At 45.2% G+C, this 27246-nt stretch overlaps 1 protein-coding gene across 9 annotated transcripts in view; it reads left to right on the forward strand.

Annotated features, from left to right (window-relative positions):
• The window catches only part of GRAMD1B (GRAM domain containing 1B), a 332976-nt gene that overhangs the window by 290626 nt on the left and 15104 nt on the right, over positions 1–27246 (forward strand). For all 9 annotated transcript variants that reach the window (XM_040431019.1, XM_040431028.1, XM_040431025.1 and 6 more), the window contains 8 exons: positions 2102–2186; positions 4013–4116; positions 17827–17922; positions 18008–18088; positions 18168–18283; positions 23443–23596; positions 23869–24046; positions 26870–27013. In XM_040431019.1, coding sequence (XP_040286953.1) covers positions 2102–2186; positions 4013–4116; positions 17827–17922; positions 18008–18088; positions 18168–18283; positions 23443–23596; positions 23869–24046; positions 26870–27013 — 958 coding nt within the window. The remainder of the gene's footprint in view (positions 1–2101; positions 2187–4012; positions 4117–17826; positions 17923–18007; positions 18089–18167; positions 18284–23442; positions 23597–23868; positions 24047–26869; positions 27014–27246) is intronic.

The following is a 27246-nucleotide window of genomic DNA, read 5'->3' on the forward strand; positions in this document are numbered from 1 at the left end:
TGGAATGTGCCAAAATCTGTGGCACATGCTCCCTGCAAGAAATAGATGAAGTGTGAAAATGTGTACTCATTGGTGACATGCTAGACATGACATTTGAAAAGTAATTTTTTTTTTTCAGTTAATTTTTTTTTTTTGTCTTGACCTATTTTTGTTCTTCTTTTGTCCTACTTTAAGACAGGTGGTCTAAAAAGCGGTGTAAAAATCTGGTAGTAGAAAGCCCTTTGGTGCATTGTGTCGTAAACAGGGGCGTAGCTATAGGGGGTGCAGAGGTAGCAGTTGCTACCGGGCAAAGACCCTTGCGGTGCATAAGAAGACACCGGTATTATAGAAAGTGCATGCTGGTCAAGTTACACCTCTGGCTGGAGGGAAGGGGTAAGGTCAAAAATTTGTTGAGGGCGGGGGGGTGGTAGTGTGCCATTTTAATTTTTGCCTCAGGCAGCAGAAACGCTATGTGCTTCCCTGGCTGGAGGGAAGGGGGGCCCAAGCTGAACTCTTGCATCGGGGCCCATGAGACTTTAGCTACGCCCCTGGTCGTAAAATAGGCATTCTGTGGTGTATTGTATCACAGATTCCCCACAGAATGTCTTGGACCAAAAAATATGACATATCTTAACAATCTTGGGTGCATTTAACAACGTGAATACCTTATTTTATTTACAATTTATGATGCACTTAAGCACAAAAACTATCCATAATTTATATAGTACCAAATAAAAAATGTCAAAGGAAAAAAAGACACTATTACAAAATCTCCCTCAATAACTAGGGAAATAAGCCAAAACCAAAGCCTTTCTCATAAGGAAAAGACACCCAGCTGTCGGTGCAGAGCAGGGAACTGGTTTGACGGGGGAAAGACCTTTGAGATAGGTCTGGGAGTATTACGTTTCTCCTTCTGGAGACTGGCAAGTTGGTATAGGGAGTCTTATAGACCAGGCAATGCTTTCAGTCATGGGAAGACTTACAGGGGAATTTCTCATAGACCCACTCTTTACCCTGGTCTACGATATCCCCTGTGCTGCTGTGGAATGCGCCTCGTCATAAATTAGCTGCATCCTCCGACAGTCTGTGCACCTAGACTGAAATCTACAGTAGCTCTGAGCTGCAGAAAACTGGCATAAATGGATTTGCTGGTGCCACCCCTTTCCTCCACCCCTTACCACGCGCTCCCCCTCCTTTTGGAAATAGTGTTGAAAAACCACTTGCGAAATGACACTTAAAAAGTCATAAACATAAGGTTTACTACTTTTTTACCCCATAAAATTAGCACGGGAGGAATGATGAATTCCACACTTAGTTAATGTTGAGGAAGACGAATGACCGATGTAAACCATATGTGCTCCAGTTCCAGTGCAGTCTTGGCTATGGTGCGGTGAACGTAATCCACTATGTAATTTGTGGAGAGCTTTGACAAAATGCTGTCTTAAAGAATGGAGGTGGCACGTCGGTCAGTCATTTTCCTATGCCTCCTGAAGCCTGCACTGCTTATCTAAGAGACGCCTCGGAAACCGCTTCTAGGCCTTGTCCTATGGCAGAGCTTCGCGAAGGGATCAGCCTTGGCCAAACACATCAGCTAATAACACAATGATTGAAAAAAAAAATATATCAAAACTGAAGCGATTGCACAATTATTGGGTTAGTTCCCATGTGACACATCCTCTGTAATGTGGAAGTGGACTAAAACTGTGTCTGTCTAGAGCTGGATGCCTTCTGATGAAGACACATCAGCCATGGTGTGCTCCTCTTCCCCATCTGCTCCCATGGTGCTGCAGCCTGTATCTCTACTGTACCTATTGTGCAATCCTCACACTGGACAAACACAAGGAGATCTGCTGCTGGCGAAACCCAGACTATATTTGGGAATCCTTTAACCATTCACATACAGTTGCTTGAATTTTTAACTCCTCGAATGTGGAGGTGACTTGGCATTGCTCCTGGTTTTATTACGCTGGCTCCCACTCAATGTCCTGTATGTCTATCTTGTGTTCCTTCTGTTCCCCTTCTGTAGAGCCTGTGGTCTTGCTGGTCTTCTTGTGCATGTGACTTTGTAGACTTTTTTTTTTTTTTTTCTTTGTATCTAAATAGTCAAAGTTTGTCTTTCCAGGTATTGAGTCCCACATATAAACAGAGAAATGAGGATTTTCGGAAGCTCTTTAAACAGCTGCCAGACTCTGAACGTCTCATTGTAGGTAAGAGAACTCCTATCGGGCACAAACAGGAACCTCACTGCTACTTTCCGAATGATGGCAAACCCAACCTGGGACACTTGTGAGTTTCCATATCTGTGAAAAATGATGCCAGATTATGAAAGCCTTCTCATGGCTGCCAGCCAGGTACATAAAGATCTAATGCTCTCAGCATTAATTAATGTAGGAGCATCGGGCACTTATGCACATGGCCAGCAGCCGCAGGTGCCCTCCTGAATTCAACTGTATTGCCTCAGGATGATACTACAGTTTCATAATGTGACATGGGCTTCAGTATTTTGTGCTGCACTGTGGTATTTTCTTCTGGGGTGGTATTTTATTGGCACTACGGTATTGCTGGCTTCACCTACTTCTGTTGTCCCTGCCTACTTTTATTGCCCCACCTTCTTTCAGTTTGGACCCATCTACAACACGGGGCCACTTTTCTGCTCCTGTAGTCACTGTGTACACACATTACTTATCCCAATTTATCCCATACTGATCCTGAGTTACATCCTGTGCTATTCTCAGGAGCTGCACTCACTATTCTGCTGATGGAGTCACTGTGTACATACATTACATTACTTATCCTGTACTGATCCTGAATTCCGACCTGTATTATACTCCAGAGCTGCACTCACTATTCTGCTGATGGAGTCACTGTGTACATACATTACATTACTTATCCTGTACTGATTGTGAATTCCGACCTGTATTATACTCCAGAGCTGCACTCACTATTCTGCTGATGGAGTCACTGTGTACATACATTACTTATCCTGTACTGATCCTGAGTCACATCTTGTACCATACACCAGAGGTGCACTCATCATTCTGCTGGCAGAATCACTTTGTATATACATTACATTTAGATCCAAAGTTGCTTCGCTCAAAACTTTGGATTAATGCTGTACGGAGATCCCTCTCCATACAGCATTAAAATGTACAGCCTCTGATGTGGCGAAGTTAGTTATTCGTGAAGTCGCGTGAGACTTTGTTGAATAATGTTGGTAAATGATTTTTAAAACTTGGATCCGACTGGTACCTCGGAACTGAAGCTGAGTTCGGATCCAAGTTTTAAAGTGGTTTTCTATCTTAAAAATCAAATACCTTATCTATTCAACGAAGTCTCGCGTGACTTTGCGAACAACTAACTTTGCCGCATCGGAGGCCGTACATTTTAATGCTGTATGTAGACTGATCTCCTTACAGCATTAATCTGAAGTTTTGAGCGAAGTGACTTCGGATCTAGGATGAAAAGCTCGCTTCGCTCATCACTAATTACATTACTCATCCTGTACTTATCCTGACTTACCAGACCAGAGTGCAGCTCTTGTGTGTAGTACAAGCTGTATCTCAGGATCTCTACCATAGAGGACATGCATTGTATTTAACTCCCTGTAAGAACATCCCTCATGTATTAAATGAAGTATATAGACCAGTGGTGGGGAACCTATGGCATGGGTGCCAGCGGTGGCACTCAGAGCCCTCTCTGTGGGCATCCGAGCCCTGGAAATAGTCTATGGTGTACCAATATGCCTTAGACTTTTCCTGCCATTCAACAGCACAGGATGCACTATGAACAGCACAGGCAGCGCATTGATTGTAGGCTATTATAGCTAAATGATAAAGTACATGGAAGATATACTACATTGGACTGTAGTCATTTTAAATTGCCGTGTTGGCACTTTGCGATAAATAAGTGGGTTTTGGGTTGCAGTTTGGGCACTCGGTCTGTAAAAGGTTCACGATCAGTGATATAGAGTATTGGTATGAGTAACTCCTCTGTGTGCTCGCATGCTCAGTTTGCCATATGTTTGCACTTTCAGATTACTCCTGTGCACTGCAGAGGGATATCTTACTGCAGGGACGTCTCTACCTGTCCGAGAATTGGATTTGCTTCTACAGTAACATCTTTCGCTGGGAGACTCTGGTCAGTGCATTACACATCTTCCCTCTGACAATTTGCATTGATTAATAACCAGTTACAGAAATATCTGTGAAATATACATTTTATAAACTCCTAGGTTAAAGCCACGTGTGTCTTGCATTGCGACAGAGAGTTCACGCTGTGCTGCATTACTTCTGTGCACATTGACAGAAATTCACTTTTCCCTTTTTAAGTCAACGTTCTCTGCTGGAGCAGCATTTCTGGCCTCCCCTCTGTACAGTTTGTACAGGTCATCTGATACCATAGAAGTTACGCAAAGTGTTCAGCCTCGGCTAACAAAAAAAAAAGTTTGTACTGCGATTCCAGCTTGTTAAAGGAAACCTGTCACCAGGATTTCTTGCATAGAGCTGGGGACATGGGCTGCTAGATGGCCGCTAGCACATCTGCAATACCCAGTCCCCATAGCTCTGTGTGCTTTTATTGTGTTAAAAAACCGTTTTGATCAATATGCAAATTAACCTGATATGAGTCCTGTATCCAGAGATGAGTTCAGCGGAAAGGAGCCCAGCACCGCCCCGCGTCCTCCGAATCTCCTCCTTGCTGGCTGACGTCACAGAGCTGGAGCGCCGAAATCTCGCGATGCGCGAGCTAGCGCATGCGCAGTGTCGGCATCATGTTCATCTCGCACCGCGAGATTTTGGCGCTCCAGCTCTGTGACGTCAGCCAGCAAGGAGGAGATTCGGAGGACGCGGGGCGGTGCTGGGCTCCTTTCCGCTGGACTCATCTCCGGACACAGGACTCATATCAGGTCATTTGCATATTGATCAAAACCGTTTTTTAACACAATAAAAGCGCAGAGAGCTGTGGGGACTGGGTATTGCAGATGTGCTAGCAGCCCATGTCCCCAGCTCTATGCACAAAATCCCGGTGACAGGTTTTCTTTAACATAATCGAAGTTTGCCTGTTACAGAAATGAATTTTTAAAGAGGACCTGTCATCGCTTTTCAAAAATGAAATCTAATACATTGGTGGTAAATGTTGCATCCTGGATTGCAGCTTCGTTTTTTTTTTTTCCATTTGGCTCCTCTGCACCCCAGCTACCACCCCCTTCTGTTTTCGCTCCCAATATGTACGGTAAATGTGCATTGAAGGTGGAAACAGGAGGAGACCTCAACTCTCCTCAGTGGCCGTTGACTTCTCCCTCGCTGTGATGCTATTTGGATACTGCGGACCACTACACAGTGGGCGTAACTTCTCCCTCTCTGTGACGCTATCCATTTGGGCTGACTGCTTCACAGTGGGCGTGACTTCTCTCTCACTTTGATGCTGTCCTATTGCTGCTCTAGAGGGAGAACGGAGGGGCCAATAAAAAAAAACAGCCCTGGAATCTGGGGAGCAACATTAGCAACCAGAGGTATTAGATTTCATTTTAAAAAAGCGATGACAGGTCTTCTATAACCCGTTCGCTACCAGCGCCGTACATGTACAATGTGTAAACATTGCCGGCAGATCTGCCGATCGCGGTAATTAAAGGCATCTAAATGCACAAAAACCCTGAAGCTCACACTTCCTGGCTTCCTACCGATTCCCCGTGCGGCCAATGTGGGCATCGGTAGTTGCGCTGAACACTGTAAGCCTCACTGACGAGGCTTTAAGTGTTCATGCTGAAATTCTTATTTTGGCCACCAGATGGCAGGCCAGGATAAGAAATGAGCAATTTCTACTGTAAATCTCGTTTTAAAAATCCCTGATAGAATAAAATCAAAAATAAAAACCATTATTTATGGGCTCATATATGAGCTTCAAAATCATCGCAAAAAATGTAAAAAAAAATAAAAAAAATATATAAAAGTTTAAATCACCCCCCTTTCCGTATAATTAAAAAAATAAATACCTAAATAACAATAAATATAAACATCATGGGTATAATCGCAACAAAAAACGCCCATACTATTAAAATATATTTAAAAAATCCAATACAGCGAATGGCGTAACGGAAATAAGGGTCAAAATGGCCAATTTGCCATTTTTTTCATTGCTTCTCTTACCCCAATTTTTTTTTTTATAAAATGTGATCAAAAAGTCACGCACACTCCAGAATGGTATCAATAAAAACCTGATTGTTCTGCAAAAAAGGAGCCCCTAAACAGATCAGTAAGCATAAGTATAAATAAGTTATGGGGGTCAGACTATGGTGATGTAAAAAAATAATAATTTTACAGTTTACATTTATTTTTACACTACTTAGACATAAAAAATACTATACATATGGGGTATTGTTGTAATCATACTGACCTAGAGAATGAAGGGCATGGGTGTTTTGCCGCAAACGAAACGCTGTGGGAACAAAACTCGTAAAACGGAGGAATTGCGTTTTTTTTCCAATTCCACCCCATTTGGATTTTTTTTTTACCGCTTCCCACTACCTTGTATGCCATAATTGATGGTGGCATTAAAAAGTACAACTTGTCCATAATCTTGTCCGGGGTATCTGTCCGTAATCATCTCTTCTCGATTAAAGGTTAATCCCCCTGAGTTGTCAGGTTTCCTCTTGAAGCCTAACACCCCCTTTAAGTTGTATTTATTAGACCTTATACTGTATTTCCAAGAATATTATGTCTCCATATATAATGTACAATTCAAAAAAATCTATAGATTCATAAAAGGAAAAATAATTCATAGACTCAAAAATAAGAGAATATAAAAATCAAACCTCATTAAAAGAAGAGGCACCAAGTTGTAGTAATTGGGGTCCAGGAGGCTGTTCACAAGGTGCAATTCAGGGTCCTTGTGTTCCCTACTGGTGTCTAATCATATATGTACATTAAATAGCTATGTAAAAAAAATCTAGCATTTGCCACAACTGATTTTATTGAACCAGTTGATATTATATTTATTATTGCACTATTGCTGTGCAGTGATGGCCAGTTCGCAGTGTTCGCCAGCAAACACATGTGGGCTGCCATCTTAACTCACAAGTCCAGCGATGCACAGGTAAGTCCTTACCTGTGCCTGTGCCGGTCGGAAACAAATGCGGTCACCAGGAGAAGGCAGTTCTGAGAACAGCCGCCGGGGGGCCTTCATCGGACTGTTCTCAGAACTGCCTGCTCCTGGTGACCGCATTTGTTTCAGACCGGCTCGCGGCACAGGTAAGGACTGTGCATCGCTGGACTTGTAAGTTAAGATGGCAGCCCGCATGTGTTCGCGGGCGAACACTGCGAACTGGCCATCACTGTTGCTGTGTATATGAACTAATGCATTACAATATGAGGTGGCAAATGCTATATTTTTTAACACCGATACGTACAGATGTGTAATATTCTTGAAGATATAAGGAGTAAATTGTGTGCCAGAATCCTATAAATTGGTTACTTTCAGTCTTAAAGAGGACCTTTCACTAGATTAAAAAATCTAAACTAACTATACAGACATGTAGAGCGGCGCCCAGGGATCTCCCTGCACTTACTGTTATACCTGGGCGCCGCTCCGTTCGCCCGGTATAGCCTCCGTTAGCTTCACATGTTAGGCTCCACCCAGGGGAACCTACCGGCGTCTCCTTCTCCCATGCTGTAGCGCTGGCCAATCGCAGCGCTCAGCTCATACCTGAGAGGCTTTTTTTTCTCTCAGGCTATGAGCCGAGTGCTGCGATTGGCCAGCGCTACTGCATGGAAGAATGAGACGCCGGCAGGTTCCCCTGGGTGGAGCCTAACATGTGAAGATACCGGAGGCTATACCGGGCGAACGGAGCGGCGCCCAGGTATAACAGTAAGTGCAGGGGGATCCCTGGGCGCCGCTCTCCATGTCTGTGTACTTAGTTTAGATTTTTTTAATCTAGTGAAAGGTCCTCTGGGCTTTTTAGCACACTTGTCTTTGCATCACCCCGTTCTGTATTCAGGTGAGCCTACCACTTGTGCCTATGTTAACATCACGTTTAAGGTAAACATTTTATGGATGCCTCTGATGCCATATTTTTTTTTTTTACCAGATGCCATTCTACTACTGTAATCCATACTGGTATTTATGCAGCATTACATGGGTCTTCTTTTAGCCGCCCTCTGGCTAATGGACACCATAAACATGATGTGAACATAGCTTAGTTTACCATGTCATCCTTTTGTGCCTGCTGATAGGATTTTCCCACACTCACCATTTTTGCTACATCTTACTTCAGCCTGGTATTATTACATTGCGTTCATTGTGCGCTGGTGGTGTAGCCTACTGATGCATTGTGACTGCTGTGCGGGAATGCGGCCGGGAAGTATTTTGGAAAGCAATTGTAAGACGCCAGGGCTGCAGGAAACCTCAAATTCCCCACACGCAGATACTGGCTGACATCCTGATGATCGTATTCGATCAGAGAATTCCTATTCATTGAGATCTGTGCCGTGAAGCTTCCTTCGGTAAATTATACACTTGGCCATTCCCATTGATACTTATCTGTAGATGATTGTATGTTGGTGTTTATTGCATTTGGAAAGGTGAATGTTTTGTGGGATATTTTAGGGCTTAACATGTTAATTAGTAGCATAGCTAGAAAAGGTGTGAGAGCTGACTGCGTCCCTGGGAACCCAGAAGCAACCTGCCATGTAAGAGAACGACATGTACAGTGGTATAATAAGGCGTCATGTAAATATTCATGTAATTAGACTGCAAGTGCATCTAAATAAATTAGAATATCATCAAAAAGTGAATTTATTTCAAGAAATAAATTCAAAAAGTGAATCCCATTTATTATATAGATGCATTACACACAGAGTGAGCTATTTCAAACGTTTATTTTATGATTACAGCTTACAGCTAATTAAAACCCAAAAGTCAGTATATTAGAAAATTTGAATATTATAGAAGAACGATTTAAAAAAAATATTTTTAATACAGAAATGTTGGTCTACTGAAAGGTATGTACAGTATATGCACCCAATACTTGGTCGGGGCTCCTTTTGCATGAATTACTACTTCAATGCAGCATGGCATGGAGGCGATCAGCCTGTGGCACTGCTGAGGTGTTATGGAAGCACGGGTTGCTTTGATAGCGGCCTTTAGCTTGTCTGCATTGTTGCGATTCTCTAAGGGGTTTAGGGTACGCAAGTTTGCTGGCCAATCAAGCACAGTGATACCGTGGTTATTAAACCAGGTATTGGTACTTTTGGAAGTGTAGGCAGGTGCCAAGTTCTGCTGGAAAATAAATTCATCATCTCCATAAAGCTTGTCAGCAGAGGGAAGCATGAACTGCTCTCGCGTTTCCTGGTAGACGGCTGAACTGACTTTGGACTTGAAATAACCTAGTCATAGTGGACCAAAACCAGCAAATGACATGGCTCCCCTAACCATCACTGACTGTGGAAACTTCACAATGGACCTCAAGCAACTTGGATTGTGTGCCTCTCCACTCTTCCTCCAGACTCTGGGACAAGGAACTTTGTAGACCATGTCCTGGATACATCTGTGTGTGGTGGTTATTGAAGCACTGAATCCAGCCGCAGTCCGGTCTATGTGAATCTCCCCCAAATTCTTGAATGGCCTTTTCTTCACAATCCTTTCAGGGCTGTGGCTATCCCTGTTGCTTGTGCACCTTTTTCAACACACTTTATCCTTCCACTCAACTTGCCATTAATGTGCTTGGATGCTGTGAACAGCCAGCTTCTTTAGCAATGACCTTTTGAGGCTTACCCTCTTTGTCTTCTGGACAACTATCAAGTCAGCAGTCTTCCCCATGATTGTGTAGCCTAGAGAACCAGACTGAGGAACCATTTAAAGGCTCAGGAAACCTTTGCAGGTGTTTTGTGTTGCTTATCTGATTAGAGTGTGACACCATGAGTCTACACTTTTTACCAATATTCAAATTTTCTGAGATACTGACTTTTAGGGTTTCATTAGCTGTAAGCCATAATTATCAAGAGTAAAAGAAGTAAACACTTGAAATAGACCACTCTGTGCGTAATGAATCTATATAATGAGTTTCACTTTTTAAATTACTGAACTAAACTAACTTTTCGATGCCGTTCTAATTTAGGGTCCATTCACACGTCTTCAATTCTGGTGCTCCAGGTTAGCCCATAGACTCCTTTTTTAAAGCGCACAAAATAAAATGCAATCACCCCTGTAACCAATATGCTGTTTTATTATATTCACAAGATCTGCGAGCACATTGTCGAGATTAAAACCATGCAGCATGCCAAGTCTCAGCCCGACCCTGTTTTAATTAACAAAAAGCGAAGTAAATGAACAAAGAAATGTAAATCCAATCAATATTTGGTTTAGCCACTCTTTGCCTTCAAAACAGCCTCAATTCTTGGAGATACACTGGCACACAGTTTTTGAAGGAGCTCAGCAGGGAGGTTGTTCCAAACATTTTTGAAAACTAACCACAGATCTTCTATGGAGATAGGCTTGCTCAAATCCTTTTGTCTCTATATGTAATCCCAGACAGACTGGTTGATGTTGAGATCAAGGCTCTGTGGGAGCCCTATCAGCACTTCCAGGACTCCTTGTTCTTCTTTACACTGAAGATGGGTCTTAGGCCTCATGCACACGACCGTTGTTTGGGTCGGCACCCGAGCCGCCGTTCTGGCGGCTCTGATGCGGACCCATTCACTTCAATGGGGCCGCAAAAGATGCGGACAGCAATCCGTGTGCTGTCCGCATCCGTGGCTCCATTCTGCGGCCACGCTAAAAAAATATAACATGTCCTATTCTTGTCCGCGCTTTGCGGACAAGAAAAGGCATTTATATTGCCAGCGGAAGGCAACACGGGCGGCTTCCGTTTTTTGCGGATCCGCGGTTTGCGGACCGCAAAAAACGGCACGGCCGTGTGCATGAGGCTTTAATGGCATTGGCTGGATGTTTGGGATCATTATCCTGCTGCAGAATAACTTTAAATTTAAACTATTAAAACTTCTATTTTTGAAAGCATTTTTACTTTGCAGCATTTTTTCCACACGTCTAAAACTTTTGCATTGTACTGCATATATGTATATCTGATACAAGTTCTGACAGCATCTAAGAAAACAAAGCTATGCATTGTATTATTCTTCGTTTCACTCATCTCTGCAGCACTAAAGTCCTCATTTTCATAAATATATAAATCAAGTCAGTGGTTTACACATAGGTTTTTGCTAATGTTTTTCTGCCCTTGTACATTTTTAGTGGCGTTATTTTTTGCACCAGCTTTTTTGGTGTTTTTACAATAAAAAAACACTAGCTCCAGATGTTAGCTGAAGATCTACATGGGCAATATGAAACGCAGGACACACAAGCCTCTGGCATTTTTATTCATTAGGGGGTGGTTTGGCTTTCCGGCTTCTTTTTAAAAAAAAAACCTCAGCATGCCAGAGCTCTTGGAATTTTCACATCTTCTCTATATGGGAAAAATTCCATAAAAAAAATGCTAGTGGGCAAACACACTGCATGCAAAAAATGCCCAAAACCCCCCCATAAAGTGGCAAAAAACGCATGTGGACAAAAAAAAAACCTTGCCATTATTCTGCCATTTTTACAGCCCATAAACATGCCTGTACAGATTTATGTGAGTAGGAACCCTTAGGCCCCTTTCACACGGGCGAGTATTCCGCGCGGGTGCAATGCGTGAGTTGAACGCATTGCACCCGCACTGAATCCTGACCCATTCATTTCTATGGGGCTGTGCACACGAGCGGTGATTTTCACGCATCACTTGTGCGTTGCGTGAAAATCGCAGCATGCTCTGTATTCAGCGTTTTTCACGCAACGCAGGCCCCATAGAAGTGAATGGGGCTGAGTGAAAATCGCAAGCATCCGCAAGCAAGTGCGGATGCAGTGCGATTTTCACGCATGATTGCTAGGTGACGATCGAGCTGGGGACCCAATCTGTTTTATTTTCCCTTATAACATGGTTATAAGGGAAAATAATAGCATTCTGAATACAGAATGCAAAGTAAAATAGTGATGGAGGGGTTAAAAAAATAAAATAAATTAACTCACCGAGTCCACTTGATCGCGTAGTTGCGGATCTGTCTTCTTCTGTAACGTTGAGCTGCTGGCTAAGGACCTGTGGTGACGTCACATCACATGATCCAATCACATGGTCCCTCACCATGGTGATAAACCATGTGATTGGACCATGTGAGGAGCACAGTGATGTCATCAAAGGTCCTATTCCTGTGCACAGCAAAGAAGAAGACAGAAGAGATGCCGGCTGCGCGATCAAGTGGATTAAGGTGAGTTAAATTATTATTATTATTTTTTTAACCCCTCCAGCCTTATTGTACTATGCATTCTGTATTAAGAATGCGATTATTTTCCCTTATAACCATGTTATAAGGTAAAAAAATACAATCTACAGAACACCTAACCCGAACTGAAGTTCAGGTTTGGGTACCAAACATGCTGATTTTTCTCACGCGCGTGTAAAACCCATTACAATGTTTCCCGCAACGCACCCGCATCTTATCCGGGCAAAAAACATGACGCCCGTGTGAAAGAGGCCTTAGGGTTCATTCACACATCCGTGTGTGTTTTGCGGATCTACAGATTGCAATTGCGGACAAGAATAGGACATGTTCTATTTTTTTGGGAACGGAATTGCAGACCCAGAAGTGCGGGTCCACAATTCCGTATCCGGGAAGCACATGAATGGGTCCGTATCCAGGCAGCACATAAATGGGTCCGCAATTCCGTTCCGCAAAATGCGGAACGAAATTGCGGACGTGTGAATGGACCCTTAAACTGAGTCCAAATCTTAATTACTACTTTCCCAGCCTTTATCTACTCCTATGGCAGTTTTCACACAAACCTATCAAGTGCGAGAAATCCGCTCTGTCAGTTATTTCCCATTTTGAATGCTGCTTCTATGACATGGACCAACGGCATCATAATGATTTATAATGCTGTGTGTTCCTGCTTGAGCTCAACTGTAGTGTTGTGTGAAATCGGTGAGTCTTTTTCATTAATAATAAGCACACAGAAACTGTACTGATCTTCACTTGTAGAGGTTGCAGTATGTACAGATGAATTGGAGTCAGTTCAATAAACTCTGTAACCAAATGCATCACAGTACAGTAGGCACCACCCAAAAAATGCTAAATATTTTAGAAGCTGCGGGATATTTCAAACCATTGAGTATTTCTGTAATCTATGGGATTTTGAAAAGGTAGTTGAATTTAACAAAAACAATAAACTCTTTTAAAAATCTTTCCTTGGATGACTAATCAGGTTCTTTCTAAAGGCAGATCCACCTCCCATAGAGGTAGTGGCGCAAGAAACTTTACTCTTCCCACCCTAAATATTACCCATACTAAGGCCCCTTTCACACGGGCGAGTATTCCGCGCGGGTGCAATGAGTGATGTGAACGCATTGCACCCGCACTGAATCCTGACCCATTTATTTCTATGGGGCTGTGCACACGAGCAGTGATTTTCACGCATCACTTGTGCGTTGCGTGAAAATCGCAGCATGCTCTATATTGTGCGTTTTCCACGCAACGCAGGCCCCATAGAAGTGAATGGGGCTGCGTGAAAATCGCAATCAAGTGCGGATGCAGTGCGATTTTCACGCACGGTTGCTAAGTGACGATCGGGATGGGGACCCGATCATTATTATTTCCCCTTAAAACATGGTTATAAGGGAAAATAATAGCATTCTGAATACAGAATGCATAGTACAATAGGGCTGGAGGGGTCATCACATGATCCATCAACATGGTAAAAGATCATGTGACGGACCATGTGATGACCGGAGTGATGTCACCAAAGGTCCTTTTCCTGCACACAGCAAAGAAGAAGACAGAAGAGAAGCTAGGCTGCGCGATCAAGTGGATTAAGGTGAGTTAAATTATATATTTTATTTTTTTAACCCCTCCAGCGCTATTGTACTATGCATTCTGTATTCAGAATGCTATTATTTTCCCTTATAACCATGTTATAAGGGAAAATAATACAATCTACAGAATACCTAACCCAAACCCGAACTTCTGTGAAGAAGTTCGGGTTTGGGTACCAAACATGCCGATTTTTCTCACGCGCGTGCAAAACGCAATTACAATGTTTTGCACTCGCGCAGAAAAATCGCACATGTTTCTGCAATGCACCCGCACCTTTTCCCGCAACGCCTGTGTGAAACCAGCCTAACACCAGGTGCTGGAAAGGGACAGAATATACACTGCTCAAAAAAATAAAGGGAACACAAAAATAACACATCCTAGATCTGAATTAATTAAATATTCTTCTGAAATACTTTGTTCTTTACATAGTTGAATGTGCTGACAACATAATCACACAAAAATAAAAAAATGGAAATAAATTTTTTTAACCCATGGAGGTCTGGATTTGGAGTCACACTCAAAATTAAAGTGGAAAAACACACTACAGGCTGATCCAACTTTGATGTAATGTCCTTAAAACAAGTGTGTGTGGCCTCCACGTGCCTGTATGACCTCCCTACAACGCCTGTGCATGCTCCTGATGAGGTGGCGGACGGTCTCCTGAGGGATCTCCTCCCAGACCTGGACTAAAGCATCTGCCAACTCCTGGACAGTCTGTGGTGCAACGTGACGTTGGTGGATAGAGCGAGACATGATGTCCCAGATGTGCTCAATTGGATTCAGATCTGGGGAACCAGCGGGCCAGTCCATAGCATCAATGCCTTCGTCTTGCATGAACTGCTGACACACTCCAGCCACATGAGGTCTAGCATTGTCTTGCATTAGGAGGAACCCAGGGCCAACCGCACCAGCATATAGTCTCACAAGGGGTCTGAGGATTTCATCTCGGTACCTAATGGCAGTCAGGCTACCTCTGGCGAGCACATGGAGGGCTGTGCGGCCCTCCAAAGAAATGCCACCCCACACCATTACTGACCCAATGCCAAACCGGTCATGCTGAAGGATGTTGCAGGCAGCAGAACGTTCTCCACGGCGTCTCCAGACTCTGTCACGTCTGTCACATGTGCTCAGTGTGAACCTGCTTTCATCTGTGAAGAGCACAGGGCGCCAGTGGCGAATTTGCCAATCTTGGTGTTCTCTGGCAAATGCCAAACGTCCTGCACGGTGTTGGGCTGTAAGCACAACCCCCACCTGTGGACGTCGGGCCCTCATATCACCCTCATGGAGTCTGTTTCTGACCGTTTGAGCAGACACATGCACATTTGTGGCCTGCTGGAGGTCATTTTGCAGGGCTCTGGCAGTGCTCCTGTTCCTCCTTGCACAAAGGCGGAGGTAGCGGTCCTGCTGCTGGGTTGTTGCCCTCCTACGGCCTCCTCCCCGTCTCCTGATGCACTGGCCTGTCTCCTGGTAGCGCCTCCATGCTCTGGACACTACGCTGACAGACACAGCAAACCTTCTTGCCACAGTTTGCATTGATATGCCATCCTGGATAAGCTGCACTACCTGAGCCACTTGTGTGGGTTGTAGACTCCGTCTCATGCTACCACTAGAGTGAAAGCACCGCCAGCATTCAAAAGTGACCAAAACATCAGCCAGGAAGCATAGGAACTGAGAAGTGGTCTGTGGTCACCACCTGCAGAACCGCTCCTTTATTGAGGGGGTCTTGCTAATTGCCTATAATTTCCACCTGTTGTCTATCCCATTTGCACAACAGCATGTGAAATTGATTGTCACTCAGTGTTGCTTCCTAAGTGGACAGTTTGATTTCACAGAAGTGTGATTGACTTGGAGTTACATTGTGTTGTTTAAGTGTTCCCTTTATTTTTTTGAGCAGTGTATTTATCTATGCAAGGGAAATGAATGTTATTACTATATACAGTATAATATATTCATGAATACCTAGGTGTGTGTATTATATACAATTGGTGTGTTTGCATAACTTGGTATTAATAAAATCTTATGCATATACATTATTGTATGCTTATGAATGAAAAAGACTTACTGCACGGTGTTCTTTTTCAGGAAAAAAAATACCCAGAAACACCATGCTGTTTTTTAATACTTTTTTTGCCAAATTCTTTTTTTAGAATTTTTATAGCGTTTTTGGCTATATAGTCAGTTCCTCTGTAAAGCAATATAAAATAATCCTTTTTTTAAAAAGCCACACACAAAAAAAAACAAAAAAAAAACTTGGAGGTCTATGGGGCAAAAACGCCACATTCGGAGCATACTGGAATAAAAAAAAAAAAAATAAAAAAAAAAAATCTCAAGTAACAAGCACCACAAAAAAAAAATGAGTTTTTTATTGCATGTGTATATCAGTTTAAAGATCGGCAGTGCTGGATTTAGTATATCTAAAGCACCACAAAAAAGCTGTGTTTAATAATAAAAATCTAGAGCCGTTGTAAAGAAAAAATGCCTGGGGAAAAAAGGAAGCAAAAATCACAAAACTCCATAAAAAAATGCTATAAAAAGCTATGTGTGACAGCAGTTTGATAGGGGTAGATAAGGGCAGATCTTCTTAAAGGACCCCCGCCGATCAGCTGTTTGAGAAGGCAGCAGCGCCGCGGCCTTCTCACTGTTTACCGCTGGCCAAATGACGTCACGACTTGTATCAACTGGCCTGGGCAGGGCTAAGCTCCATTCAAGGGAACGGAGCTTAGCCGCGCCCAGGCCAGTTGATACTAGTTGTGATGTCTCTGGGCCTGCGGTAAACCGTGAGAAGGTAGCGGCGCTGCTGGAGCGCCGCTGCCTTCTCCAACAGCGGCGCTCCAGGATAGATCATCAGTTTAAACAAAGTGCAGAACCCCTTTAATTAAGATGGGAATGTGGTAATTAGGATTGGACTCTGTGTTTGTAAGGGTACGGTCTGACGGTGCGGCTGGCCCCATGCAGCAAAGGCTACGTGATTTTTCTGCAAAGTCGTGCGACTTTGATATGCTGCAGGTGTGTGTGGCACCATCAGGCCACACCCTAAGGGTACGGCCAGGGTTGGGCTGGCCCACCAGAGAATCCACCAGTGGGCCCAGGTTCTGATGCAATAGTGTGCCCCAAAGGTCCAGGAGAAAATAACATTTGGAGCTGCCTTTTGAAGATAATCGCATGTCACTATGGTCCTAAAGGTGGGACCCGCACCTATCAGACAATGGGGGCATATCCTAGCGATATGCCCCCATTGTATGTGATGGTAAAACCCCTTTAAGTTTTTAAAGTTAAATGCATTGCTTTTGTTTCTTAGACGCTATCCGAACTTGTAACATGTACCGGTGTATGCCATGCACATTTTTACTTTAGTTTACTTTCTGTAGGGTTTTATTTGATACAAATACAGTAGGTGGCTTTTTGATGTGAGAACCATGGGATGCGCCTCATATGCCCCGAAAGAGGCCGAGAAGGCAAAACCTAGGGTCGGGATGAGACTTGGCGTGCCGAATGCTTTTAATTTTGATGATCTACTTGTAGCTTTGGAGCCCTTTTTAGAGGTTTCAGAATTGCACTGATTGCATTTGTATTAAGTGTGCTTGAAAAGAGAAGTCCCCAGGGCTAGCTTGGAGAACCTTGGATGGCACTAAAAGACTTTGTGTAATATTGGCCGACACCTCCTGGAAAGGAGACAAGGGACTTTCTACTCCTAACCTCGTTGAACGGGGAAATGTATACTTTTCAGTGTTTATATAAGGAGCTTCTTTGGACTTTGTTCTTCTGTCTCACCTAGTGTGATTTTTAAAGATTTTCATGTGTTTTTTTAAATTTTTTTTAGATTAAATAAATACCTTTTAGCTGATGCTGCCACCCTGCCTGTTTTTTTTTTTTCAAATATCGCTCCTGCGCCCCGCTGTGCCCCCGTGCAGTTTTCCCGCTCAGTATGTTAAACCAGCACATCTTTGTCTTGTAGCTGACCGTACGCTTAAAAGACATCTGCTCAATGACGAAGGAGAAGACAGCAAGACTCATTCCCAATGCAATCCAGCTTTGCACCGACACTGAAAAGGTAAGAAGACCAAGTGTCTCATGACTAGAACTGCTCCTGGAGAGGAGAAATATCTGCCTGTCCTAACATTGTGATGTTTTCTCAGCACTTTTTTACATCATTCGGGGCTCGAGATCGAACCTACATGATGATGTTCCGTCTCTGGCAAAATGCCTTACTGGACAAGGTAACTATCTTTATGTTCATCTTTTTGCCAATTCTTTCACCGTCTTCTATGCTGATTTGCCTTTCTCTGCTCCTTGTAGCCGTTGTGCCCAAAGGAATTGTGGCATTTTGTCCACCAGTGTTATGGCAATGAGCTGGGCCTGACGAGTGATGATGAAGACTATGTACCTCCAGATGATGACTTTAACACCATGGGGTGAGTGTGCAGGGCCTTCAGAACGGGTCCTATGTTTAGATTAAGGGGGTGAAAAGCAACTCCTTTATATTCAATGTATTGGCAGTGTCTTCTCTGTCAGACTGATGTTATTTTATGACCCCCCTGTGTATGTTGATCCTTGTGCCCAAATACCTGCTGGATTTGCAAGACGATTGCAGGGAATTTTAACTTTCTGTAAGTTTAAAAAGGAACTTTCACCACTTTGTTTTACAAAATAATTTTATTCCCCAAGCATTAACGATTCTGGAGCATCTTCTCATATAATCCTGTTCCATTCCTCAGTTTTTGCTACAAGAAGTTTATTAATGAATCTGCTGCTGGGTGTTACCATTTGGAGGTTTGTCCCTTCACAATTTGACAGTGTTGGGCTGCGCAGGGACCGCCACTCAATAATACCCAGTTGCAGATTCATTAAAAAACTTCTAATGGCAATAACTAAGGAATAGGGCAACATAGAGTTAGATATGAAAAGATGCTCCAGAATTGTTACTGCAGGACGAATGCAAGTAGTTACTAAAACTGACTTATGGGAGAGGCTTAACTGTGATGAGTGGGTGAAGCGCTTCCCCTGACCTAGCTGGCTGTGTTGTGCCGGAAGCCAGGAGCGAGGATAAGCCTAGTAGTGGGCGTACCCTAAAGGGAGTGTTTGAGAACAGGGGGGGTGGGTGGGTGTGAACAGAAGCGCCCTGAGGAGCTGGGGGCTGGAGCTTAAAAAGGTAAGATGCCCCTCCCACAAATTCAGGCTGACTTTTCAGCCTTCCACTTATGGGAGAGGCTTAACTGTGATGAGTGGGTGAAGCGCTTCCCCTGACCTAGCTGGCTGTGTTGTGCCGGAAGCCAGGAGCGAGGATAAGCCTAGTAGTGGGCAAAAATAAACGGAGGAGAGCAGAGTAGTGACCAAAAGCCTTTAATACCACCCAGAGAGCAAGATTACAAAATGCCTGGGAAATCTCAACATGCGGGTTCGGGATGTATCTCGTGAAGCAAGAAGAGCGCCACCTACTCATGCATTTAATCACGTGCGCCGGGACCCCGTTTTTGATGCTGAGGACGCAGCTCCGGTTCGGAGCGAGTGTCCTGTGATGGCCAGCGGGTTATAACCGAGACCTGAGGCCAGCGTTCTGATGTGGGACACAAACTGGATTGACGACAGGGGCCCCCCCACGCCAAGGAAGCCGCGGGGCCTCTGTGGAGGCATCTTGCAACAGGGCAAGCAATTGACGGGGGACCATGACTGGCCACCAATCGTTGGAGGTTTTAAAACCTGGCCGCCGAGGGTGGTCCATGCTGATTGGCCTTCGTGGAAGGGAGCCAGAGGACGAAATGGACATGGGCCCAGGACAACTGTCGCACCTGCGACCCCTGACGTTTAGGGGAGGTGCTGGTGAACTCACCTGGCCTGAGGAACCCGTAAAACCCGAGATACATGGCTGCCTTAATAATCAAACTAGGAGAGTGGCCAAAAAGGAAATCCATCCAGCGCGGACGAGAGTCGCCTAAACATCTCGCCGGAGACAGGCTGCCTACGGGCGGGAGGGACGTCCCCGCACTTCTGGATCCCTAAGGGCAGCTTTTACCGCCTGCACTGAAAAAATGGAACCTCCATTCGGGTTATGAAGCATTGCGCAGTGCTGTCTCCCCGCTAGGTACAGCTTGATGGTGTTGAATGACAGCCTGCGATTGCGGTGACAGTTGGCTATAACCGCCAGGGTGTAGGAGACATCGTCCAAGCCACCTGCGGGTGGGACCTGGCGAAACCTTCGTAAACCCTGACACCGGCTTGGTAGTTCCTGATGGTATTGGGGGAGAGGGAGTGCTGAACCAGGTTCCTGGCGTGAGCAAGGAGGGATATGAGATCGGAACGTAGTACGACCGGTGCCTACGAGAAGGCTTGAGTCGGTCTGGGCAATGTACCTGGCTTAGGGGTTACTACCTGTATCGATGTGTTGGGTCACCTGACCTTGATCCAAATGTTGCATAAGTGAACGATCAGGACACGTTCCTGAGAGGGCAAATCATAAGGTTCGGAAGGAAAAAGAGAACATAACTGAGGAGGGTGACGGGACTGGGTGAACCAGGAGACAGAAGTAGGTGTGAGCCTGGGTGATCCAGGAGACAGAAGTAGGTGCGTGCCTGGGCGATCCAGGAGGCAGAGGTAGGTGCGTGCCTGGGCGATCCAGGAGGCAGAGGTAGGTGCGTGCCTGGGCGATCCAGGAGGCAGAGGTAGGTGCGTGCCTGGGCGATCCAGGAGGCAGAGGTAGGTGCGTGCCTGGGCGATCCAGGAGGCAGAGGTAGGTGCGTGCCTGGGCGATCCAGGAGGCAGAGGTAGGTGCGTGCCTGGGCGATCCAGGAGGCAGAGGTAGGTGCGTGCCTGGGCGATCCAGGAGGCAGAGGTAGGTGCGTGCCTGGGCGATCCAGGAGGCAGAGGTAGGTGCGTGCCTGGGCGATCCAGGAGGCAGAGGTAGGTGCGTGCCTGGGCGATCCAGGAGGCAGAGGTAGGTGCGTGCCTGGGCGATCCAGGAGGCAGAGGTAGGTGCGTGCCTGGGCGATCCAGGAGGCAGAGGTAGGTGCGTGCCTGGGCGATCCAGGAGGCAGAGGTAGGTGCGTGCCTGGGCGATCCAGGAGGCAGAGGTAGGTGCGTGCCTGGGCGATCCAGGAGGCAGAGGTAGGTGCGTGCCTGGGCGATCCAGGAGGCAGAGGTAGGTGCGTGCCTGGGCGATCCAGGAGGCAGAAGGAAGGTATAAGCCTGGGCGATCCAGGAGGCAGAAGGAAGGTATAAGCCTGGACGATCCAGGAGGCAGAGGCAGGTGCGTGCCTGGGCGATCCAGGAGGCAGAAGCAGGTATGAGCCTGGGCGAACCAGGAGACAGAGGCAGGTATGAGCCTGGGCGAACCAGGAGACAGAGGCAGGTATGAGCCTGGGCGAACCAGGAGACAGAGGCAGGTATGAGCCTGGGCGAACCAGGAGACAGAGGCAGGTATGAGCCTGGGCGAACCAGGAGACAGAGGCAGGTATGAGCCTGGGCGAACCAGGAGACAGAGGCAGGTAGGAGCCTGGGCGAACCAGGAGACAGAGGCAGGTAGGAGCCTGGGCGAACCAGGAGACAGAGGCAGGTAGGAGCCTGGGCGAACCAGGAGACAGGAGGCAGGTATGAGCCTGGGCGAACCAGGAGACAGAGGCAGGTATGAGCCTGGGCGAACCAGGAGACAGAGGCAGGTATGAGCCTGGGAGAACCAGGAGACAGAGGCAGGTATGAGCCTGGGCGAACCAGGAGACAGAGGCAGGTATGAGCCTGGGCGAACCAGGAGATAGAGGTAGGTATGAGCCTGGGCGAACCAGGAGACAGGGCCAGGTATGAGCCTGGGCGAACCAGGAGACAGGGCCAGGTATGAGTCTGGGCGATCCAGGAGACAGGGCTAAGCATGAGCCTGGGGATGACCTGCTGGACAGAGCTTACCGGTCCTGAAGCCGCCTGAGAGTGGTGGGATAGCCGGATCCGGGAACGCGTCTCGACGTGCGCTCCACGCTGGAACGCAGCAGTGGTTCTCAACATGCGCTGATCTGAGGAGCCCCTGGAGACGCGTACAGGCGGCGGACGACTCGGACTGCAGTAGTGGAAGCGAGTTTTTTTTTTTTTCTTTTAAAAGGAGACCAGTCTGAGTGAATATGAACCAGGATTAAAGAAGAAGGAGTACAGCACATGATGTAACAACAAATGGGGCTTTGGATGTGAGTGGTACCTAAAAAAAAAAAAAGGTATGGGCGCAGCTCTGAGTATGGGAATGGAGTATAGGACAAGATGTAAAAGCAGACATGCAGATGCCGCTTTGGATGTGAACGGAATATTAACTTGATGTGACAGCAGACATGGAAAGAACCTGTAGTAGCATAGGATGTGTGAACGCAGCTCTGGGTGTGAGTAGAGTAAACCTGATATATCGATAGACGGATGAATGCAACTCTGGTCGAGGGTGGAGTGAAAAAATGATTTGACAGCGTAGTGTGAATGCACCTCTGGGTGTGGCCAAGAATGAAATTGGTAGAACAGAAGCTCTAAATGTGAGTGGAGCATAAACATGATGTAACAGTGAAAGTGAATGCAGCTCTGAAACAAGCCTAGTATGAACATGTTGTGACAGCGGACGTGTAAACACAGCTCTCACAGTGAGCAGAGAAAACATGGTATATCAGTCGACGCATGAACGCAGCTCTGGTTGTGAGTGGAGCAAGGTGTGCGTCCAGAGAATAAAAATGGAGTAACAGTAGCAGCTGTAAGCCGAGTATACAACATGTAATAACAGGCGTGTAATACGGATCCGGCTGTCGGCTGGGTACGGAATGAGATGTAACAGCCAACAGGTGACCGTAGCTTGAATGTGAGACCAATCTGAGTGAATGCAAACCAAGAGTAGGAAAGTACTGGACAGTAAGGACGTGCGGATGCAGCATAAGACATGAAATAAAAGCCGAAAGTGTAAATGCCGCTCAGTATAACAGCAGAGCATGAAAGTGCGGCAGGGTTTTTAAGTACATGGAGCAGTGAAATACATGAAGTCTAAGGATGGTGGTAGCGCGGGGAGGGGGAGACACGAAACCAAGTTGAAAAGAAATAGAAGTATTTAGCCCCAACGAGCAAACCTGAGGTAGCAGATTCTGAGGCAAAGCCTCCCGTTTGCTAGCAAAGTCGGTTCCAACCGGCCAGGAGAGACGGCCCCGGCCCAACCTACTTACATAGTATGGCGCGTGCATGCTACGGTAGCAGAGAGCAAAATAACAAGCTCTATTCTGGCTCCATGCTGCAAAGAAAGACTCCTACCACCAGAGAAGCTAGTTTGCTAATGACACCCAGCAGCAGCTGCGCACCTGTGAACAGAAGCGCCCTGAGGAGCTGGGGGCTGGAGCTTAAAAAGGTAAGATGCCCCTCCCACAAATTCAGGCTGACTTTTCAGCCTTCCACATGTCGGAGAGGTGACTGGTCTTGTTTAAGGAGAACAATTCCAATAATAGACAATTTTTTATGCAGTTGCCTAAGGTAGTAATATGAAAGATATCAATGTATTGCATGTCTTCTCATATGGTTGGCTTTGCTTTTATGTATTGTTTTTTTTTAAAATTATTTTATTGCCATTTTTTCGTAGCTATTGTGAAGAAATCCCTGTGGAAGATGTAGAAGTAAACGACAATTCTTCTAAAAGCAGCGGGGATATTAAGCCAGAAACTAACTGCAACCTCCAGGAGCCATCTCTTACAAGCAGTAATGTGACATCCACCACCAGTAGTGACCCCCCCACGGTATGTACCACTATTACATACTTTACTGCAGAGGTATGAGGTCCTTGTCTGTACAAAGTAGAGGCACCATAAGCGAATTACCGTGATGTGCCTTGTGAGTATCGAAGATAATGGGCTGAACACCTTTGTGTTTTTCATCCATATTATACCTTTTACAACCCATGTACAAAACGCAAGTCAATTTGGCACCTTGGCATTTGATAGATCGGCTTTGAGTTACATTCCTACCTCTGTGGCCTGAGTTGTAAATGCCTAAAACTTTTTCTCAATAGTTTGATGTGGGCCTACTTGATGACCTTGACAGCTCATTAGAGAGGGAGATGCTTTTTGCAAACCTTGAGGAGCAGAAGGTGGAGCTTCTCCTGCCTGTCACCTCTCCATCCTTGGACTTTAATGATAACGAAGACTTGCCCACCGAGCTCAGTGACTCCTCTGAAACACATGATGAAGGTGAATATTACTCAATTTATATTTGGGAATTTGCAATGTGAAAGTATACCTAAAATTACACATTTTATATGAATGACACTTCATAAAATCTTTAGACGAAGGTGGCTTCCTCACCTTCCTAAAGTCTGTTCTTCCACTTTTCTGGCCTACAAGCTCTCTGTAAATGTTTAGAAATCTCCCAAGTCATCCTGAATATGGCAGTAATTGTAAAGCTGGGAGTCGGGAACTAAGCTGCAGTATTACTCACTTAGTGGGGGTCATTTATGAGGCTACGCCAGTTGAAAGAACCCATTTTGGGACCCTTTTTTTAACACCTCTGCAGCAATATTTTGTCACACAGCTTTTTTACGCCGTGGTTGCCACTTGGGAGTAGCAGGGCCGGGGGATCGACCCTGATACATTTAATATATTTTACATCTGGAAACTGGCATAAAAGTGGAGTAAAAAACTACTTGTGTCAGAGGCTGGAGTAGTTTTTATTCCAGGCACATGGACTGCCAGTGGTGTGCCTAATTTATGAAGAGGCCTGCACCTAGTCCTAAATTAGGTGCTCTTGCCACCAGCACAGGGGGGAAACAAAGACTAGGAAAAAACGGGGTCATTGGAAATGACCCCCAGTGTGTGTGACACTGCATGCTGTGATACAGGAGCAGGGAGATGCATTTGACTCATTTCCGGTCCGGGTCTGTTACTGCTTTGTTTCTTCTATTAGGAATGTTAATCAATGAACACTACTACTCCCATTTTCTGCTACCACCACTCCCCTCCTTGCTGTGTGCACTTGCACAGCTGTTTCTAATGGCTAATCTTGTTTGCTGCTATAAGAGACAGTTCACACACAGTTTTTTGGCGGTGATTTTGGAGCATTTCTGCTTAAAAATTGGCTCCAAAAGACCCCTCAAAACAGCCTCCCATTCATTTCAATAGGAAGCAGCACATTTTTTTTTTTTTTTACATGTAAAAAAGAAGCAGCATGCTCTCTCTCTTAGGGCAAAATCAGCACTGAATCTTCCATTGAAATGAATGAGGCATAAAAAAACAACTCCATGTAAGTCCATGCGTTTTCAACATTTTTTTCTGGGTCAGATCTGCTTCAAAAACCTCAAGCTGAAATTTCAACTTTGTATTGAAGTGAACATCCATTTTCTAAAAAAAAAAAAAAAAAACTCAAAAAGCCGCATCAGAAACGCACAGATTTTTTGGAAGCGTATTTTTCAAAATCAGTCTTGTGAATTGACTGGGGTTCTGACCTAATCTCCTTGCCAGATCAATTGGGTTCCTAGTTTGCTAAGTTCTAGCTAAGTCATTTGTTTTCTGTTGTCTATCATGTATCAACCTGTGCCTGTTTACCGTATTCTGTTTCCCAGCTGCTTGTCCTGACCTGTGCCTCTTTACTGTATTCTGCCTCTCAGTTGCCTGTCCTGACCTGTGCTTGTTTACGTATGCTGCTTCCCAGCTGCCTGTCCTGACCTGTGCCTGTGCCATTCTGACCCTTTGCTGCCAGCCTGACCTTGGACCTGTAAAACGAAGTTGCATGAACTCTGCCTCCCCTGACCACGGCCTGTTACTGACTTTGTTTACCTGTTCCCTTGGTGCCATGCACCTGTGTGTTCTGACCCTTTCGGGTCAGTTATCAACCACACTGGGAGCCACAAGAATAATGCCCTTAGATGTAACCCAAAGTCAAACTGGTTGTTGACACAGTGGTTCCACACTATGCTCGTGAAAATTTAAAGCTGTGCTGTGATTGGTTGTTATTGACCACAAAGACAGTTATTTTCATAAATCTGCCCCAGTGTGTCTGTACCCTTAGGCCTCTTTCACACGGGCGAGTATTCCGCGCGGGTGCAATGCGTGAGGTGAACGCATTGCACCCGCACTGAATCCGGACCCATTCATTTCTATGGGGTTGTGCACATGAGCGGTGATTTTCACGCATCACTTGTGCGTTGCGTGAAAATCGCAGCATGCTCTATTTTGTGCGTTTTTCACGCAACGCAGGCCCCATAGAAGTGAATGGGGCTCCGTGAAAATCGCAAGGATCTGCAAACAAGTGCGGATGCGGTGTGATTTTTACTCACGGTTGCTAGGAGACGATCGGGATGGGGACCCGATCATTATTATTTTCCCTTATAACATGGTTATAACGTAAAATAATAGCATTCTTAATACAGAATGCGTAGTAAAATAGGGCTGGAGGGGTTAAAAATAAATAAATAATTTAACTCGCCTTAATGCACTTGTTCGTGCAGCCCGGCTTCTCTTCTGTCTTCATCTTTGCTGTGCAGTAGGAAAAGGACCTGTGGTGATGTCACTGCGCTCATCACATGATCCATCACCATGGTGATGTATCATGTGATGGGCCATATGATGAGTGCGGTGATGTCATCAAAGGTCCTTTACCCAGGTCCTGAAGAAAGAAGAGAAGCCGGGCTGCGCGAACAAGTGGATTAAGGTGAGTTAAATAATTTTCTTTTCTTTTTTTAACCCCTCCAGCCCTATTTTACTAAGCATTCTGTATTAAGAATGCTATTATTTTCCCTTATAACCATGTTATAAGGGAAAATAATACAATCTACACAACACCTAACCCAAACCCGAACTTCTGTGAAGAAGTTTGGGTTTGGGTACCAAACATGCAGATTTTTCTCACGCGCGTGCAAAACGCATTAAATTGTTTTGCACTCGCGCAGAAAAATCGTGCATTTTCCGGTGACGCACCCGCATCTTATCCGGCCCAAAACCATGACGCCCGTGTGAAACAGACCTTATGGTTTGAATTATTTTAAGTTTGCAAACATTAAGAAACAATTTATCCTGCAGGTGAAGTGCAAGCATTTTACGAGGACCTAAATGGCCGGCAGTATATCAACGAGGTCTTCAACTTTAGTGTGGACAAGCTGTTCAGTCTCCTTTTCACAGAATCTCAGTTCCAGAGGGATTTCATGGAGCAAAGGAGGTTTACAGGTGAGGATTCAGAAAGGTCTCTGTGAATGAGGATTCTTGAAAATGTGTTATTTTTTTTATACGGTCACTTATATCAGAGCTTCTCCATTCCAGCTCTCCCAACAGCCCATAATTTTAGCACTTCCTTAGAATTGCAGAAGCCACAGATGTTCTCTTTGGGATGTCCCAAGAACATGACATGTTGGGGTGACCTACTTGAGGACTGGATTTGAGAAACGTGAACTACTTTGTAA

The sequence above is a fragment of the Bufo bufo genome, chromosome 1, assembly GCF_905171765.1.
Source record: "Bufo bufo chromosome 1, aBufBuf1.1, whole genome shotgun sequence".
NCBI classification, from domain to species: domain Eukaryota; kingdom Metazoa; phylum Chordata; class Amphibia; order Anura; family Bufonidae; genus Bufo; species Bufo bufo.